A 17,977-nucleotide genomic window follows, 5' to 3' on the forward strand; every position below is an offset into this window, starting at 1 on the left:
GAGTATTCTCTGTAAAACGTACAGTCGTATGACAGAATGTTTGTACATTCCTCCTGCTTAAATGATTTCTTAAACATGAAATTTAAAACTTCAGCTTTCCTTTCCCTGTCTTCTATTGCCACATCAGACTGATCGACAAATAACTGGATAGAAGTCTTTGATCTGCTTAGCGATTTTATGTGTGACCAAAATTTTCTTTTTCTTCGCACCATCTATTGCTAACATATGATGGTGGAAATTATTGTATGCTTTCTACATTGATCTTATGGACACATGATTTTCTACTTTTACCTGTAAACATTTGTGCATTCATTTTTTAACAAAGAGTGCAACAGTCTCTCTTTCCTAAGATTTTCTGAATTTGATCATTAAATGATGCAGGGTCTTTTCCATCCTTAATTCACTTACTAGGCACATACATCGTCAGAGCATGATTTGCAATCAGTTTAAACGTTACCCTTAAATCTGCTACATCCATTGTATTTAGCTAAATGATGTGCATTTATTGTCTAAGTGGGATGTTAACAACTGCTTATCTGCTTGTTCTAGCACAAATAGTCTCCTGGCCTTCCTTATGGCTTTATTAACTGGAATAACCACCATCGCTATAGTGAAATTGTGATCACTAATCCCTGCCAACAAGGTTAGGCCTGCTGTCAATCCTGGTCCGAGCTGCTGGAGATGGCAACCGTCTGTGTGTGTGTGTGTGTGTGTGTGTGTGTGTGTGTGTGTGTGTGTGTGTGTGTGTGTGTGTGTGTTTTAAGAAGGCTTTGTCTGAAAGCCAAATGTGTAACAGTCATTAAAGGTTGATTGATGTAGGTCTGTTTTCCTGAATTTATTTGAAATTGTGCAGTGTGTTTGTAATATTGCTTTTTAAAGGCACCACCAATCATCTCAAGTATGTAATAGGATGTTTCTCCCTACATGTCATATATTTGTAAAATTTGTCTGGTTGTCTAATAACTGACAAAAGATTGTATAGTAATCGTCATGTTCTTTTCAAGGCTAATATTGGTTTGAAAAGATTGTAACCTCCTTAGTCTTGCCAAAACTGACGACTGGGATTGGACGTACTGTGACTAAACTGTTGACCAGTATTATCAGGCAGCCTGTGGTGACTGTGTCTGGCGACCGTTGTCAGTGCCACTGTTAACACAGCATAAGTTATGATTTATATCTTTTTCATGTATGAATTCCTATTTATTTTAATTGCTTTCACCTTGGTCATCACCATCATATTCTGAGTCCAGAATTGCTAAGAAACCTACCAGAAAGAAGGAAATACCGCCTACAGATACATAGTGTTTCGAATAATAATGACAGAATCCACAGAGGTGACTGACAGTCAGTCAAGATATGTCCAAGGACATCACATTTTTGCAGTGTTCACACAATACCATTTGCAAGTTGTAGCAAGCTGCGTATGATGTGATGGTAAAGGAGGAAATCTCCCAAGCACTGCAGGATGATTGGTGTACCTCTGGCATTAGCCAGCTTGGCACTATTCAGAGTACTGCTGTGGAGTTTGGATGTTATGAATGTAGGGCTTGAACTGACCTCAGCCCACATCATGCAGTATCGCCTATGGCCAGTCTCGTGCACCAGTGAGTATGTAAGAACAATCTAAGACCAGTGTGCTTACGGTTGCCAAGTTATGTGCAGTTGTTAAAGATTTGTAGTGTATGTATTTTGCCCATAGTGAAAATTATATATAACAAGATAATTTACTGTACTGTGTATAAAATGGTTAAGTGAATCTCCAGTGTGATTGACTTTCCAGCTGCTGGTGGCCCAGTGGGAATGATGACAGGCCCAGTGCATGGACAGCTTTCACAGATCCCATTGCCTGCACCTGCTGCTCCACAGGATAAAACAGCAACTGGTCTTCCACATGCTACTCCTCCTGCTCCTGTTGGAGTTCCACCTCCCACATCGGAGGCAAACCTTCCAGGCATTAGTGAAGCTTTGCTCAGAGTTCCTTTTGGGGTACCTGCACAGATGCAACAACTAGCAGGTAAGCAGGGCATCTCAAACATTAACTGACTTGTACTGTTGTATAAATTTTCTTATTGAAGCATCCAGATGTTAAATAATGAGGGACAAAGAAAGAGGATATTTTATTTATATGATATTACACTGTCCACTGAATTCAGTCACTATGTTTATGGTAAAAGTTTTGTTTCTGTAATTATCTGTGGTAAGTAGAGCAGGGGAGATTGCTAAGCCTTGTCAACACTATACTGTACTATGCGGTGAGTTTCTTGAATTTTAAACAGGTCAAATGTTTAGTATTTTCTTAATATGATTCATGGTGGTGAAATGGTGGCGTGTGTGACTCACACATCAATGAGCCAAACCATTATGATCACGTGCTAGTACTTGGCAAGGCAAAGTGGTAATTCAGCAATATCAGGAACTAACGTAACCACATTATTAGATACAACCACGTTCCAATTAATGTAGTGTGCATTGTTTCATCACAGTACAAGCATAGAAGATGGATGCTAAAAAAAAGTCTTTGTGGGCTGGCATGACTGCTTGTGGTTAATGTGATTAAATTTGTTGACAATGAGAAAGAGAAGGGACATACTGTGCTGTTTGAGAAGGCGATGGAACGTACAGCCAGAAAGTTAAAAACTAAGCAACAGAATGGTTTGCAAATTATGGAAGGAGGTACTGGAATTCAAGTTTTGGTGTTAAGGAAGGAGAAGCAAGATCCTTGCAAGAAGTATTCCATTGACAGTGCGAAGAAAGGTATTATTAGGCAGCAATTTCTACGCTATTACAAACAACATAAAAAGATAGCAACTTTGCAAAAACCACACAAGTTTTGTTATACATAACCAAACTTCAAAGCTAGCAAAGAAACTTGTAGAAAAATTGTTTTCTGTATGAGATTTAGTGTTAAAAGGTGCCAAAATAAAAGTGCTATTATCTGTGAATGAGAGGACATAGTTGCTGAAAGGACATATTATATTAGGTATGCCATTTCTGCAACAATCAAAAGCACCAGAAACAAAATGGACAGCGATTTACTTTGATGAAACACAGGCTCACTCACATTGCACTGTAAACAAATGTTGGCAAAGTGACAGTGTCAGGTGAGTATTGTTGAATAAAAGTGCTGGTCAGTATTCTATTGTTCTGCATGCAAGGCAGTGATGTGGGTTTCAGTTTGGATTCACTTCTCATATATGAGTCTAAAAACAAATTGCCTGCAACACGGCAGTTACAAGATTTCTTCTTGCCTTTTAAACTCTTGATTATTTGGAGGAAGTGATTTTGTGGGGAATAAAGGGAAGAAAAGCATTTTGCTAATTGTGAAGTCTTTACTTTATCTGTTTGAGGAGGATCAAATTTTCTCTTTCTTTTACAAAACGAGATACACACATGATGAAATACCTTCTGAACTAACAAAATTAGACTAATTGATGACAGTTGTATTATCCTTTGTTGTGGGTTAATTTGTAAATTATTATACCCACTTTCTCTTACTGGCAAATGCACTTGTCCACATTCGTTTCCTGGTGACAAAATATCCGGTAACTTACAAGTGAAGATGTGGAGTTGACTTTTTGAAACCATCTGTAGCATAATGGGCAAATAGAAACTTAACACAGTGGTTAAATGACATGACAAAGGATTGGAACTAAAATAAATACAATCAATTGGGTAAAAATAATTAATCAAGTAATTTTCCTAAGGATTAAAAAGTAAAGATTTCAAAGCACCTGACACTATTCCAACCCACAAGCCTTTGCTTGTTATGATTGTATCTTAACTACCATGCTGTGCCAATGCTTTGAACATGAATATTAATTTTAGTTGTGTAGAACATCACGTGAAATAGTTTTTGTGATTAGTGACAATATTTATATCCATTTTGAAGCTGGCTGCGGTGGTCTAGCGGTTCTAGGCGCTCAGTCCGGAACCGCGCGACTGCTACGATCGCAGGTTCGAATCCTGCCTCGGGCATGGATGTATGTGATGTCCTTAGGTTAGTTAGGTTTAAGTAGTTCTAAGTTCTAGGGGACTAATGACCTCAGAAGTTGAGTCCCATAGTGCTCAGGGCCATTTGAACCATTTTCCATTTTGAATATTTTTGGCCATTGTAAGTGTCCAAAATGTTTCATTACAATAATGTTCAGTTTCCATAATGCAAGTGATCTGGTGAGAGCAATAAAACTATCTTGCATGGATAAGACTTTTGAATGTCTCTTCTTGCTCCTCTCTCTGTTAAAAAAATCATATTTGACAAGTGACATTCAAAAACCGATATTTGATTGGTTTAGCAAAATAGTTTCAGGCCTAACATGTAAACACGATAGCAGACATCAGATACTGATTTCAAAACTAGATTTTCATCTTCCACAGATTGTGTCATGTATAAGCGGTGATAAACAGACTACATGGAACAGTGCTCCACTTGTAAGAATACTGGTATGTGCACAAGTATTACTTCCCCTTTTTGTTTCTTGGGCATAAGTGCGACAGTGTTGCCACCTTGGTGAGAATGCCACTTCACTTTGCCAAGTAATAAATACCATGTTGGTCCACCTTTGGAATGCAATACAGCAGCGAGACTACGTGATGTGGATTTGACAATTCTTGCTAGGTTTCTGAAGGTATGTGGCACTAGATGTCTATGCACAGGTCACGCAATTTTCGTAAATGACAGACTGGTGATTTGTTAGTGTGGAACTGACATCTGATAGTGTTCCAGATGTTCAATTGAGTTCAGATCAAGCAAATTTGATGGCCAGGACGTAAGTGTCAGTTTGCTATTGTAGCGTGATTGTGGCATTCTGAGGCATACAATTATCCTGCTGGATGATGCCATCTCCATCAGGAAAGAAATAAAGCATTAAGGTATGCAGATGGTCTGCAATAATGTTCACACAGTCCACAGCTGTTGAGGTGTATTTGATTACTAGCAGAGGTCTCACGGAAGCTATGGTGAACATCCCTTGTAGTATAATGCTGTTCCCACTGCACTGTGTCCATGGCATAGTGCGTGTTTCGAGTAACCATTCTCCAAGGTGAAAGGGTGTCCATAAAGTACTATTAGCCTTGTGTAACAAGAAACATGATTTATGCAACCAGGCAACATCTTTCCATTGATCCATGGTCCAATCTCAGTGATCCTGTGCTCACTGCCATCATAATTGATGATGCTAGTGGGTCAGCAAGGGAACACACAGTATTTGTTTGCTGTAGGCACCCACTTTCAACAGTGTACACTGAAAGGTGTGCTTCAAAACACTTGTGCCTGCACCAGCATTGTACTCTGGCATCAGATCACCTACTATCTTGCTTGGACAGCGTGTACAATCCTCAGACCTCCACATTCTGTGATGATGCTTTGAGTCCAACATCTAATTGCCCACTCATGGTTTCACTGTCCTTAAACCACTTTCCATAGATGGTCATAAGAATAGAATGAAAACTGCCAACCAGCTACACCATTTCAGAGATGCACATTCCCAGGAGCTGGGCCAAAACAATTTACTCTTTTGCAAAGTCGCTTATGTCAGTGGATTTCCCCATTCATCCCTTCTCCTCTTACATACTTTCTGTACTGCATCATGTACCGACAGCGACACTAGGCAACAGTCAGTCTTGCAGTGGGCAGTGGTCATAGTGTTTTGGCTCATCAATGCAGTTGTACTCTAGTGATAGGTGTATGCATGAGTAGAAGATGGGTTGAAGTGAACAGAAGTTTCAAAATCTTCATCTTTATTATTGGCACAGTATTGGTGCACTGCCTCAAGTGTCACATTGTCTACAACCACAGTTAGGTAGCAAATTATTTCACTGTGAACTGAGTATACACATTCCTTTAGTCCACCAACACCAAACCAAAGATGGCACCCGGTAGGGGGTACATTAAAAATGGCTCTGAGCACTATGGGACTTAACATCTGAGGTCATCAGTCCCCTAGAAGTTAGAACTACTTAAACTTAACTAACCTAAGGACATCATACACATCCATGCCCGAGGCAGGATTCGAACCTGCGACCATAACAGTCGCGCAGTTCCAGACTGAAGCGCCTAGAACCGCTCGGCCACTGCGGCCGTCTAGGGGGTACATTAGTGTGTACGGTGCTGTACTAATTGGTAGCTAGTAATCTTTTATTTACTCATCCAGGGCTCATCTCACAATAATACAGGATTTGTCATAATACCCACTGGTTACTCCAGGACCAAGAACATGTATGTCTCGACACACTCCTTTCAGACCATCTGAGTTTCCTCCTTCTCTGAGGAGCGAGATTTTGAATTCAGAGGATTGACAAGACATTAGTTATGCACTATACACCTTGGCACATTTTCTTACAGGAGTATTGCATTGTCATTATTTAGTATAATTTGATGGTGTTATAGTTTTCTCTTTTCATCATTATTCTCTACTCTGAGTCCTCTAAGTAATCTTTTATTGTATAATGTGCATTACTTACGTGCCTCCATAGCCAAGGTCGCTAACTCATGCCTCTGGGGTAGCACTCGACTCAGAGGTAAGCTGGTTCAAACCGGGGATGAAATTTTCACTGCCAATATTTCTCCGTCAAGGAGAGGAAAGGTGGTGGTGTAAAGTTTCCGATCACCAGTCTTTCCACCATTGTCTTGGATTAAATTCCAAACCTCCCTGCAGTGTCTCGTGAAGTGAAGTCATGTGACACTGTTCTATGTCTACATCCATACTCTGTGAACCATTGTGAAGTGCGTGGCAGAGGGTATGTTCCTTTGCCTCTGTCCATGCTGTAATTAATCTAATCTTATCCTCATGAGCCCTATGGGACTGATATGTAGGAGGCTGTAGTATATTTCCAGAGTCATCATTTAAATCCTGTTCTCAAATCTTCATTAGTAGACATTCTGGGAACAGTTTCTGTGTATCTTAAAGAATCTGCCAGTACAGTTCTTTCAACATCTCCATGACACTCTCCCACATGTCAAACAAACCTATGACCATTCTTGCTGCCCTTCTCTGTATACGTTCAATAGCCTCTGCCAGTCCTATTTGGTACAGGCCACACACACTTGAGCAGTATTCTAAGATGGGTCACACAGTTGCTTTGTAAGCAGTATCCTTCGTAAAAAGAGTGCATTTCCCTAGTATTATACCAGTAAACCAAAGTCTGCCACTTGTTTTACCCATGACTGAGCCCATGTGGTCATTCAACTTCATGTCCCTACTAAGTCATTCATGCAAGTATCTGAGTTTACAGATTCCAGCTGTGACTCACTTATATTACATTCATAGGGTACCTTATTTTTGTGAAGCGCACAATTTTACGTTTTCGAATATTTAATGCAAACTGCCAATCATTGAACCGCTTTGAAATATTATCAAAATCTGTCTGAATACTTGTACAGCTTTGTTGAGACTGTATTTTGTTGTAGATAACTGCATCATCTGTGAAAAGTCTGAGGTTACTATTAATATTGTCTGCAAGATCATTAATATACAACATTAACAGCAAGGGACTCAACATGCTTCCGAGCAGTACACTCAAAGTTACTTCTATATTTGTTGATGATTCTCCATCCAAGATAATGTGCTGTGTCCTCCCTACCAAGTAATCCTCAATCCAGTCACATATTTCATCTGGTACCCCCTGTTATAGAACTTCTGATAAAAAGCATAGGTGTGGTACCGAGTCAAATGCTTTTCAGAAATTGAGAAATACTACATCTACCAGACTGCCTTGATCCATGGCTTTCTGGGTGCCACGTGAGAAAAGTGTGAGTTGGGTTTCACATGATCTACATTTGCGAAATCCTTGAAGGTTGGCATGGAGGTGGTCATTCTATTCGAGATACTTCATTACATTGGAGCTTGTCAGTATCTTATATAAACTAAAAGATATCTGAGGTGAATAAGTTTAGTCCTTGCCTCATAGGACCAAAAATATGGTGTGAATTTTTCATATCTCTGATCATTCAGGTGTAGAAAGTAAATACTTCGCTAAGTTTCAGTACCATGTTCTAACATAGCAGATTATTATGAGTTGTCATCTTGCATGGATGTCTAGGATATAGGATGGTACTTTTGTGGGCCACTTTTGTTACCCTTCTTGTAGACAGGTCTGACCTATGCTTTCTTCCAACTACTTGGCACAGTTTTTTGTTTGAGGGATCCATGATAGATTACAGTTAATGGAGGGGCTAACTCAGCAGTGAATTGAGTATAGAATGTAATAAGGATTCCATCGGACACTGGAGCTCTGTTTATTTTTAACAATTTCAACAGTTTCTCAACACTACTGCCACTAATATCTATGTCATTCATCTTTTCAGTGGTACAAGAATTAAGTTGGGGCAATACTGGGTTTTTCTTTGTAAAGAAATATTTGAAAACAGAGTTGAGCATTTCTGTTTTTGCTTTGCTACTCTCAGCTTAAGTTACAGTCTTGTCAGTGAGTGATGGAACATTAACTTTGGTGCCACTTAACAGCCTTTACATATGATGAAACTTTCTTTGGGTTTTGTCAAAGCTAATTTGACAATATTCTGCTACAGTAAGTCACTGAAGGTTTTATGCATTGCTCTCTTGCCTGACAAATGTGTTTCATTCAGCATCTCTGTCTATAGCCCTATGCTTTGTTTTATACCTATTATGTAGTAGTTTCTGTTTCTGTAGAAATTCATCAGGTTACCTTCCATAAGGAACGTGGGTACACTCAGCGACAGTGATCTGATTTATAAATGATAGAGCACAGCAGTCAGTCATCCTTTTTTGCAGGTTTCATTTGGCAAATCCAGATTTTGGCTAGTGCCTAGCCATTATCAATGCACTATTTCGTAGTCTCAATGCATGTCAGTTCCCTGTTGTTTGGGTGTCTGTCACAGTTCTTTCAATATTCAGTAACTGCACACTTTTTCAATGGTAATAAAATGTTTTAAGGGTCATCAATGGCTGATGAAATGAGAATTAGTGTGCCTTGCAACAGCAGAAGTGAAGAAATTACTGATACACATTTATGATAATAATTATTTTTTTCTGAGAATGTTCTCTTTCATAAGCTGTTGACCTGATTTCCCCTTAGTTCCTTGTTTAATTAAACTCTCTCTCAGGATTTTGTCATTATCACAACAGCAGTAACATGTTAGTGAGGAGACATTATGTAAATTTCACTGTGTTGTGGCAGAATAAGCAAATTTTAATATGGCAACAGGAGAAATGTTACTGTTACTCCAAATTCACCACTGATGTTGCTTCTCAGAAAGTAAAGTAAGTTCAGTAAGTTGAGCGAAAATAAATAACTCCTGTTGCAGTTTTAGTCGACTCTGGTAACCCAGTGTGTGTGTAATAATGAATAGTGGCTGAGGGATTTTATTTCTATGCTCCAGTGAGAAATACGAAAACAATTCGCAGCACACAGGTCTTATCCCCATTTAAATGGTGTTGCTGAACTTTTTTACCTAAAAGATCTTTTTGATACATTAAAGATATAATCTGTTTTGGCCTTGATGAGTAGTTACAGCAGCATATAAAAGGAATTAATGGTGCTTTAACAAATAGAACTATGCTCCTTTTTGGCTCCAGAATAGTACTTCTTGTTGAGGCAATGTATGTTGTAGCTTTGAAGCTGTTATCACTTCACCGACTTGCAGCATCATGCCAACTGCTTGTCAAGGGGAAAATAGATTGTCAGTATCTTATATAAACTAAAAGATATCTGAGGTGAATAAGTTTAGTCCTTGCCTCATAGGACCAAAAATAGTGTGTGAATTTTTCATATTTCTCAGATCATTGAGGTGTAGAAAGTAAATACTTCGCTAAGTTTCAGTACCATGTTCAAACATAGCAGATTATTATGAGTTGTCATCTTGCATTGAAAGCATAGCTTGCCGTGGAGCTGGGAGGAGAGCTGATGTTTTGTTCTCACACTGACACAGCTGGTGCTGGCTACTGGGCTGAGCGAGCCAGATACTTACTTAGCACTGCGTGCAGTACATTACACATACACTCTGTGCATCTGAAGAAGTACCATTAAATATTAATCGAACTTTTTCACACTAAGTATACCAAATTCTATGGGTAACACAACCCTATTGTTAAAATTTCAAATCAATAACTTCAGTACTTTCGGAGATGTAATTCTTTACCTAAAACACACAATACCTGTGCTGGCATTGAGAAACTGAATAAGGAACTGTAATGTATACATCTATAGTTTCATTTGAAACTACAGCCAAGAGGATAGGTTCCTATAATCTGATTTTCTGGAATTATGTTTGGTTTCATTACCACAAATTTCTGAAATAGTTAAAAGTACTTTGGAAAATTATTGTTTCATCGTGTTGTGGTGGTGTGAGTGTTTTGGGGAGAGTGAATGAAGGGCATACTTTAAGTGAGGATGTGGTATTTTATTGAAACTGTGTAAATGTATGTGAGAAGGTTGTTGTGCAGTAGGAGGATTTGTGATGTATGTTTGAGTCAACGTGATTTTGTAAAAGGCAGCCAGAAGGGGTGTTGAGTATTAAATTTATTAGTAATTTATTTTGTGGAAAGTAATTGTATTTTATTTTTTCATTAAATTTTATTTAGTTTCAACATTATGAGATTTGTAGTCTAAATTACTTGTGGTAATAATATTGGCTGCTTCACATACTAGCTAGTAGGAATTTGGCATTTTCCGCACATTCAAGTCGGGCTCTGTGCCTAAAATCTATGAGTCAGTTTAGTCACTTGGGAGCAATCTTCTGGTAAACACCTACGTTAAACCATGCTGATCAAATTTATACCAAAATTAAGAAATTCGCGCAGTTTGATTGGTCCTACGTGTCGTTGACGAAAAGCGAGTACAGTAACCAGTACTTTGGGAAAGTTTGAGCTTTGAGAGTAGTTGATTTTAGGAGATATTCACATTTGAACATCACATGTCGTACATAAACTCCACGTGGTGTGTTTCCTGCTGATTACGAGACATTATAGTGAGCACTTCTTTACTAACAGAGACGTCAGTAGAATTGCATAATGATGTCGGGATATTAAATATGGGCTTGAAAGGTATTTTCTGTGTTTTAATGACAACAAACCAACTTAAAGGAAATTGTAGACATTTTTTCAAATGAATCGTGCAAGTTTAACCAACTTTCAGCCACTGCTCATGGACTGGAGTTATGTGGCCTTTGCGTGGTAGGTATGTAGTCGAATTTTCGTCAACACTGCATTTGTCAGCTAATCAAGTATCTACCATTGCAGCGTGAAGGGGCAGACAACCTTAAACCTATCTAGGCATATGGACTGATTGTTTAATGGATAATGAGAGAATAACCCACCACGCCCCAAGCTGTTCATTATTAGAAACTTACTGTGTTACAGATTCCATTGAAATTGAAGCAGGAGCTGCTTATTTTCATTTGACTTATTAACCTTTCTTTACATTCAGAGAAGTGTCATCAGTGGTGAATTTTGAGTAACATCTACATTTCTCTTGTTGTCACATTAAAATTTACTGCTTGTGCAAAACACAGTGAAGTTTACACAGGAATCCCACTAACATGCTAATGCAGTTGCAATTGTGATGGAATCATGAAACAGTGGTTTAATAAAATAAGGAACTGAGGACAAATCAGGTGAACAGCTTATGAAAAACCACATTCTCAGGATAAAAATAAGTATGTAATTTCTTCACTTGTGTTGTTACAAAGCCACACTAATTCTCATTCCACCAGCTATCGTTGTCCCTGCAAAAAATGGATTATTCCATTAATTATGATTTTGTGTTAATCGTATAGTGAAAGACTCCCCTCTTTATGTGCGAGAAACCCATTTCAGTACCTCAAACAAGTTAGGAGATACAACAGATGTTATGAATATTTCATTACTACTGTACTTTTAAGAGTGCATGAGTAGAAGTGAACCCGCTACTTAAAATCCATTTTCATGAGATTGAAGTTAGATATAGATTTCCTCCGAAGTTTAAAGAAAAATTGAGTATGTTAGCTACATTTCATTTATAGCAGTGTATGACCTAACCTGCACAAAGTGTAAATTCATAGCAACTCCTATTTTTTGTCGCAATCTATTTGAATTTTGTGCAGTGTGTTAGTTCATTGGGAAATTTCACAGTAAGTATGACCATTAACTAAATGATGGGCACTTCACTGTGAAACTGAAGACTGAAGCTACATGATAAAAAAGAATAATTTTTTTTACCAAATAGTTTCTTTAAAATGGTGTAAGAAAGATTGCAGAACAGCCAGTGTGCCCATGCTATCAGTCCCTCTGTGGAGTGTATCAGCCATCTGTTGTGTCAGAGTGGCCAAACAATGTTTCGTTTATTCTGGCTTGCTGGTGGGCTGGTCCACTACAGTCAGTGCTGCCACCCAGCAGTCTCTGTTGCTGTCTTATTAGATATGCCTCATGCTGGTCTCCATGATGTGGGTAATCTGTTTGCTTTTGAATGGGTGACCTGAAACTACTGATGATGATTACGATGTTTGGTTTGTGGGGTGCTCAACTGCACGATCATCAGTGCCCGTATGAAGTCCCAATTTTTACACAGTCCAATTTTTTCACAATCCAGTAAAATTCGACATGAATGTCTTTTGAGCTTTGGATTTTAAACATGTCATGTGCAATTTTATTTGAAATGTGAGCTAACGGATTTCAGTGTAGTTTACACTGACATAGTGACAAAGACCTGCATAAGGTTTGCATTTTTCATTTTACACGTGGAATTCATATCTGTGAAAGTAAGTTGTAACTTAATTTGACAGTAATACCAAATATAATGCATATTTTTTATGTGAATTGTGCTATCTAGTGATGTATGAGCAAGCTGAGCCCATTACCATGTTTATTACTAACCTTTATGGTACGATATGTGACTACAGTTTTTCACTGTGACGGGAGTGTAAGTAGTTCTATGTATATCGTGGACTTAATTTTTCTTGAAGGTGCTGTAACTTTCGTCATTTGTTTCACTACCAGGTATGTTACAAAAAGTTAATCCTTGCTCTTCCCGTGCAATCAGTTTTCATCACTATCCTCCACATATGATGAGTCATTAGCAGTTAATAGTTGACTGTTATGATCATTAGTGATGACACATTGTAATTGTCCTAACTGATAACCGGCATTTAAAAATTTCGTCTGATAAATTCTTTCTGGAGACGATATACTTAACTGAGACTTCAAGCGGCAGAGAAACTCTTTTATTATTATTTGTGCTGTCAGTTGTTATTATCAAAGAAAATCTCTGGAGTGGAGAAGTAAGTTGGGTCTTTGAGAGTTACACACGTTAAGAGTGTATAACATTTTTGGTTTATTTGCAGGTGTTCAGGTGCCTAGAATTAGCCGTGATGACACTTCCAACATGGATATGGATATGGAAGATATTGATGGTAAAGCAAACAGTTCTGCAGACTCATCATCCAGGTAGACATCTAATTTTGCTGTGCATCTGCCCCCCCCCCCCCCCCTCTCTCTGTCTCTCTCTCTCTCTCTCTCTCTCTCTCTCTCTCTCTCTCTCTCTCTCTCTCACACACACACACACACACACACACACACACACACACACACGTCTCTTCAAGCTTGTCCCTTAAATTAAAAGTTTTATGCTTTAAGGCTAGACTGTGATAATTTACTGTTGAGATCATAAGGATATTTTTATTTTAGCCACAAGCAGTTTACACCTCATCTGCTGATATCCTTTGTAGGAGACATACATGCAAAGAAACTATCATAAATAGTTTTGATTTTTTAGTCTGACATAATTTTCCAGTTAGCATTAAGAAGTCTGGAGCTTGTAGTATTCAAGCAATAGTGTTAAGTCTATTTTATTTAAGCTCCAAACTATCATCAGGTATTGCCTGTGGTGCCCAAAAGACTACACTCCTGGAAATTGAAATAAGAACACCGTGAATTCATTGTCCCAGGAAGGGGAAACTTTATTGACACATTCCTGGGGTCAGATACATCACATGATCACACTGACAGAACCACAGGCACATAGACACAGGCAACAGAGCATGCACAATGTCGGCACTAGTACAGTGTATATCCGCCTTTCGCAGCAATGCAGGCTGCTATTCTCCCATGGAGACGATCGTAGAGATGCTGGATGTAGTCCTGTGGAACGGCTTGCCATGCCATTTCCACCTGGCGCCTCAGTTGGACCAGCGTTTGTGCTGGACGTGCAGACCGCGTGAGACGACGCTTCATCCAGTCCCAAACATGCTCAATGGGGGACAGATCCGGAGATCTTGCTGGCCAGGGTAGTTGACTTAACACCTTCTAGAGCACATTGGGTGGCACGGGATACATGCGGACGTGCATTGTCCTGTTGGAACAGCAAGTTCCCTTGCCGGTCTAGGAATGGTAGAATGATGGGTTCGATGACGGTTTGGATGTACCGTGCACTATTCAGTGTCCCCTCGACGATCACCAGTGGTGTACGGCCAGTGTAGGAGATCGCTCCCCACACCATGATGCCGGGTGTTGGCCCTGTGTGCCTCGGTCGTATGCAGTCCTGATTGTGGCGCTCACCTGCACGGCGCCAAACACGCATACGACCATCATTGGCACCAAGGCAGAAGCGACTCTCATCGCTGAAGACGACACGTCTCCATGCGTCCCTCCATTCACGCCTGTCGCGACACCACTGGAGGCGGGCTGCACGATGTTGGGGCGTGAGCGGAAGACGGCCTAACGGTGTGCGGGACCGTAGCCCAGCTTCATGGAGTCGGTTGCGAATGGTCCTCGCCGATACCCCACTAGCAACAGTGTCCATAATTTGCTGGGAAGTGGCGGTGCGGTCCCCTACGGCACTGCGTAGGATCCTACGGTCTTGGCGTGCATCCGTGCGTCGCTGCGGTCCGGTCCCAGGTCGACGGGCACGTGCACCTTCCGCCGACCACTGGCGACAACATCGATGTACTGTGGAGACCTCACGCCCCACATGTTGAGCAATTCGGCGGTACATCCACCCGGCCTCCCGCATGCCCACTATACGCCCTCGCTCAAAGTCCGTCAACTGCACGTACGGTTCACGTCCACGCTGTCGCGGCATGCTACCAGTGTTAAAGACTGCGATGGAGCTCCGTATGCCACGGCAAACTGGCTGACACTGACAGCGGCGGTGCACAAATACTGCGCAGCTAGCGCCATTCGACGGCCAACACCGCGGTTCCTGGTGTGTCCGCTGTGCCGTGTGTGTGATCATTGCTTGTACAGCCCTCTCGCAGTGTCCGGAGCAAGTATGGTGGGTCTGACACACCGGTGTCAATGTGTTCTTTTTTCCATTTCCAGGAGTGTATATACAGGGTCAGGGGAAACATTTCATGGTCTGAAACTGTGTGTCTTAAGTGAAAAATGCACTTCTTTTCCGACACAACCCCCTTTGAGGTAAGTGTATTTTGTTCAACCACTTTTTTCTCATCGTGAACACATTCATTGATATGTTATTTTGGAAGGTGCGCTGAAAACCCATTCATGACTGCCATAACTTCTTCATTTGATTCCTAACAGCTTTCTGGACACAAATTTCATTTTATGTATCAATAACTGGGAGTTTGAGATTGCCAAACCTGGTTAATAAGGTAGATGGTCCAGCAATTTGTACATCAGTTTGCTTAGTTTTACCATTGCCAAAACAATTGTGGTCGCATATTTTCATCAAATTATTCCAGAAAACGTGCTTAGTATATCGTCTTACTGTTTGAACTGTCATAAAGTAATCATTAAGAGTCACAGAAAACAAAGGCTATATTCTTCCTGGCAGATCAACATTGGTGCAGGGGCACAACATCCACACACAATTATGGTTGCTGTTTTGTTTCTAATATTAAGTAATTAATCTAAATGTTATCTACAGTAGCAAATTGGTACATAAGGTCAGTTGAATTATTTTAAAGCCTAACATTGCTGGGAATAAGATTAATATTAAGTAATTAATCTAAATGTTATCTACAGTAGCAAATTGGTACATAAGGTCAGTTGAATTATTTTAAAGCCTAACATTGCTGGGAAATTCTTTTCGCATTTGTTTTGGGTCAGCATTCAGCAAACGCAACACCCAACTTACTGAAAGCTATCAATTCTTCATGTAAAATAAATCATACTCATTGTTTTAACATAGCTTTGCTGTAAGGTTTTTCATATATATTTAGTCACAAATTGTTCAATACCATATTGTGCCCCATTATAATGAATTCACATGTGGAATTTTTGGGTTGTCTTCCATGCACATCATATTCTGAGCAGTAAGGCCACATTTGATTTCAGTGGTCATTTCTTATATGTTCTAAGTAAAGATGAAGATTCCTAAAAAATATTCACAGACTGTGGATAAAATTGCATTAGTGATAAAATATATGGAGCAAATCATTTTTTAGTGGCCTGGTGTTCCAGTTTATTTTTTGCACAAAGTAGACAGTACACACACAAATTACAAACAAATCTATTCCATCAATCAAGTTGACATGTTACTGCAAAATGTGCCAATGTAACAAAACTTACATTTCATCCATCTTGAAAGTATATATCTGAAGTGAAAATTTTTCCGTAGAGCTTCACATATCCCACTCCATCTCCACTTGGGAGAGAGTGGGGAGGGGGAGAGAGCTGGGACGGGAGGAGAGGGGCCAGAGAGGAGTATAGGGGAGGGGAGGTGAAGAGGAGGTGGTGCGGTGAGGGGGAGGTGAGAGGAGGGGGAGGTTATGTGAAGCCCTCCCAGCTCTCCCCTTCCTCCCAGCCCTCCCCCTCCTCCCAGCCCTCCCCCTTCACTGCCCTCCCCCCTCACAGCTCTCCCTCCCCCTCCCTACCCCTTCCCCTCACCCATCCCCGTCCCGGCTCCCCCGCCCTTCCCTGTCCTGGCTCCCCCGCCCTTCCCTGTCCTGTCTCCCCCGCCCCCTCCCCCTTCCCTGTCCTGTCTCCCCCGCCCCCTCCCCCTTCCCTGTCCTGGCTCCCCCGCCCCCCCCGGTTCTCTTGCTCCTCCCCTCCTGGGTCTCCAGCCCCTCCCCCCGGTTCTCCCGCCCCTCCCCCTCCCGGTTCTCCTGCCCCTCCCCCTCCCAGTTCTCCCGCCCCTCCCCCTCCCGATTCTCCCGCCCCTCCCCCTCCCGGTTCTCCCGCCCCTCCCCCTCCCGATTCTCTCGCCACCCGGCTCTCCCGCCCCTCCCCCTCCCGGTTCTCTCGCCTCCCGGCTCTCCCGCCCCTCCCCCTCCCGGTTCTCTAGCCTCCCAGCTCTCCCGCCCCTCCCCCTCCCGGTTCTCTCTCACCCCCCGCTCCCGCCTCTCCCCCCCGCTCCCGGTTCTCTCTCCCCCCCCCGCTCCCGCCTCTCCCCCCGCTCCCGCCTCTCCCCCCCCGCTCCCGCCTCTCCCCCCCGCTCCCGCCTCTCCCCCTGCTCCCGCCTCTCCCCCCACTCACGCCTCCCCCCGTCCCACACCCCCTGCCGCCTCTCCTCCCTCCCCCACCAGCTCTCGCAGTTCCCACCTCCCCCACCCGCTCTCGCCTTTCCCACCTCCCCCACCCGCTCTCGCCTTTCCCACCCCCCCCCCACCCGCTCTCGCCTTTCCCACCCCCACCCCCCCACCCGCTCCCGCCTCTCCCCCCTCCACCACCCGCTCCCGCCTCTCCCCCCTCCACCACCCGCTCCCGCCTCTCCCCCCTCCACCACCCGCTCCCGCCTCTCCCCCCTCCACCACCCGCTCCCGCCTCTCCCCCCTCCACCACCCGCTCCCGCCTCTCCCCCCTCCACCACCCGCTCCCGCCTTTCCCCCCTCCACCACCCGCTCCCGCCTTTCCCCCCTCCACCACCCGCTCCCGCCTCTCCCCCCTCCACCACCCGCTCCCGCCTCTCCCCCCTCCCCCCCCTCCACCACCCGCTCCCGCCTCTCCCCCCTCCCCCCCCTCCACCACCCGCTCCCGCCTCTCCCCCCTCCCCCCCCTCCACCACCCGCTCCCGCCTCTCCCCCCTCCCCCACCCGCTCCCGCCTCTCCCCCCTCCCCCACCCGCTCCCGCC

General features: G+C 42.5%; 1 protein-coding gene across 3 annotated transcripts in view; it reads left to right on the forward strand.

The window, feature by feature from the left end:
* LOC124556784 overlaps positions 1-17,977 on the forward strand; it is a 191,495-nt gene that overhangs the window by 138,172 nt on the left and 35,346 nt on the right. For all 3 annotated transcript variants that reach the window (XM_047130792.1, XM_047130794.1, XM_047130793.1), the window contains 2 exons: positions 1,781-2,014; positions 13,292-13,394. In XM_047130792.1, coding sequence (XP_046986748.1) covers positions 1,781-2,014; positions 13,292-13,394 — 337 coding nt within the window. The remainder of the gene's footprint in view (positions 1-1,780; positions 2,015-13,291; positions 13,395-17,977) is intronic.

The sequence above is a fragment of the Schistocerca americana genome, chromosome X, assembly GCF_021461395.2.
Source record: "Schistocerca americana isolate TAMUIC-IGC-003095 chromosome X, iqSchAmer2.1, whole genome shotgun sequence".
Classification (NCBI taxonomy): domain Eukaryota; kingdom Metazoa; phylum Arthropoda; class Insecta; order Orthoptera; family Acrididae; genus Schistocerca; species Schistocerca americana.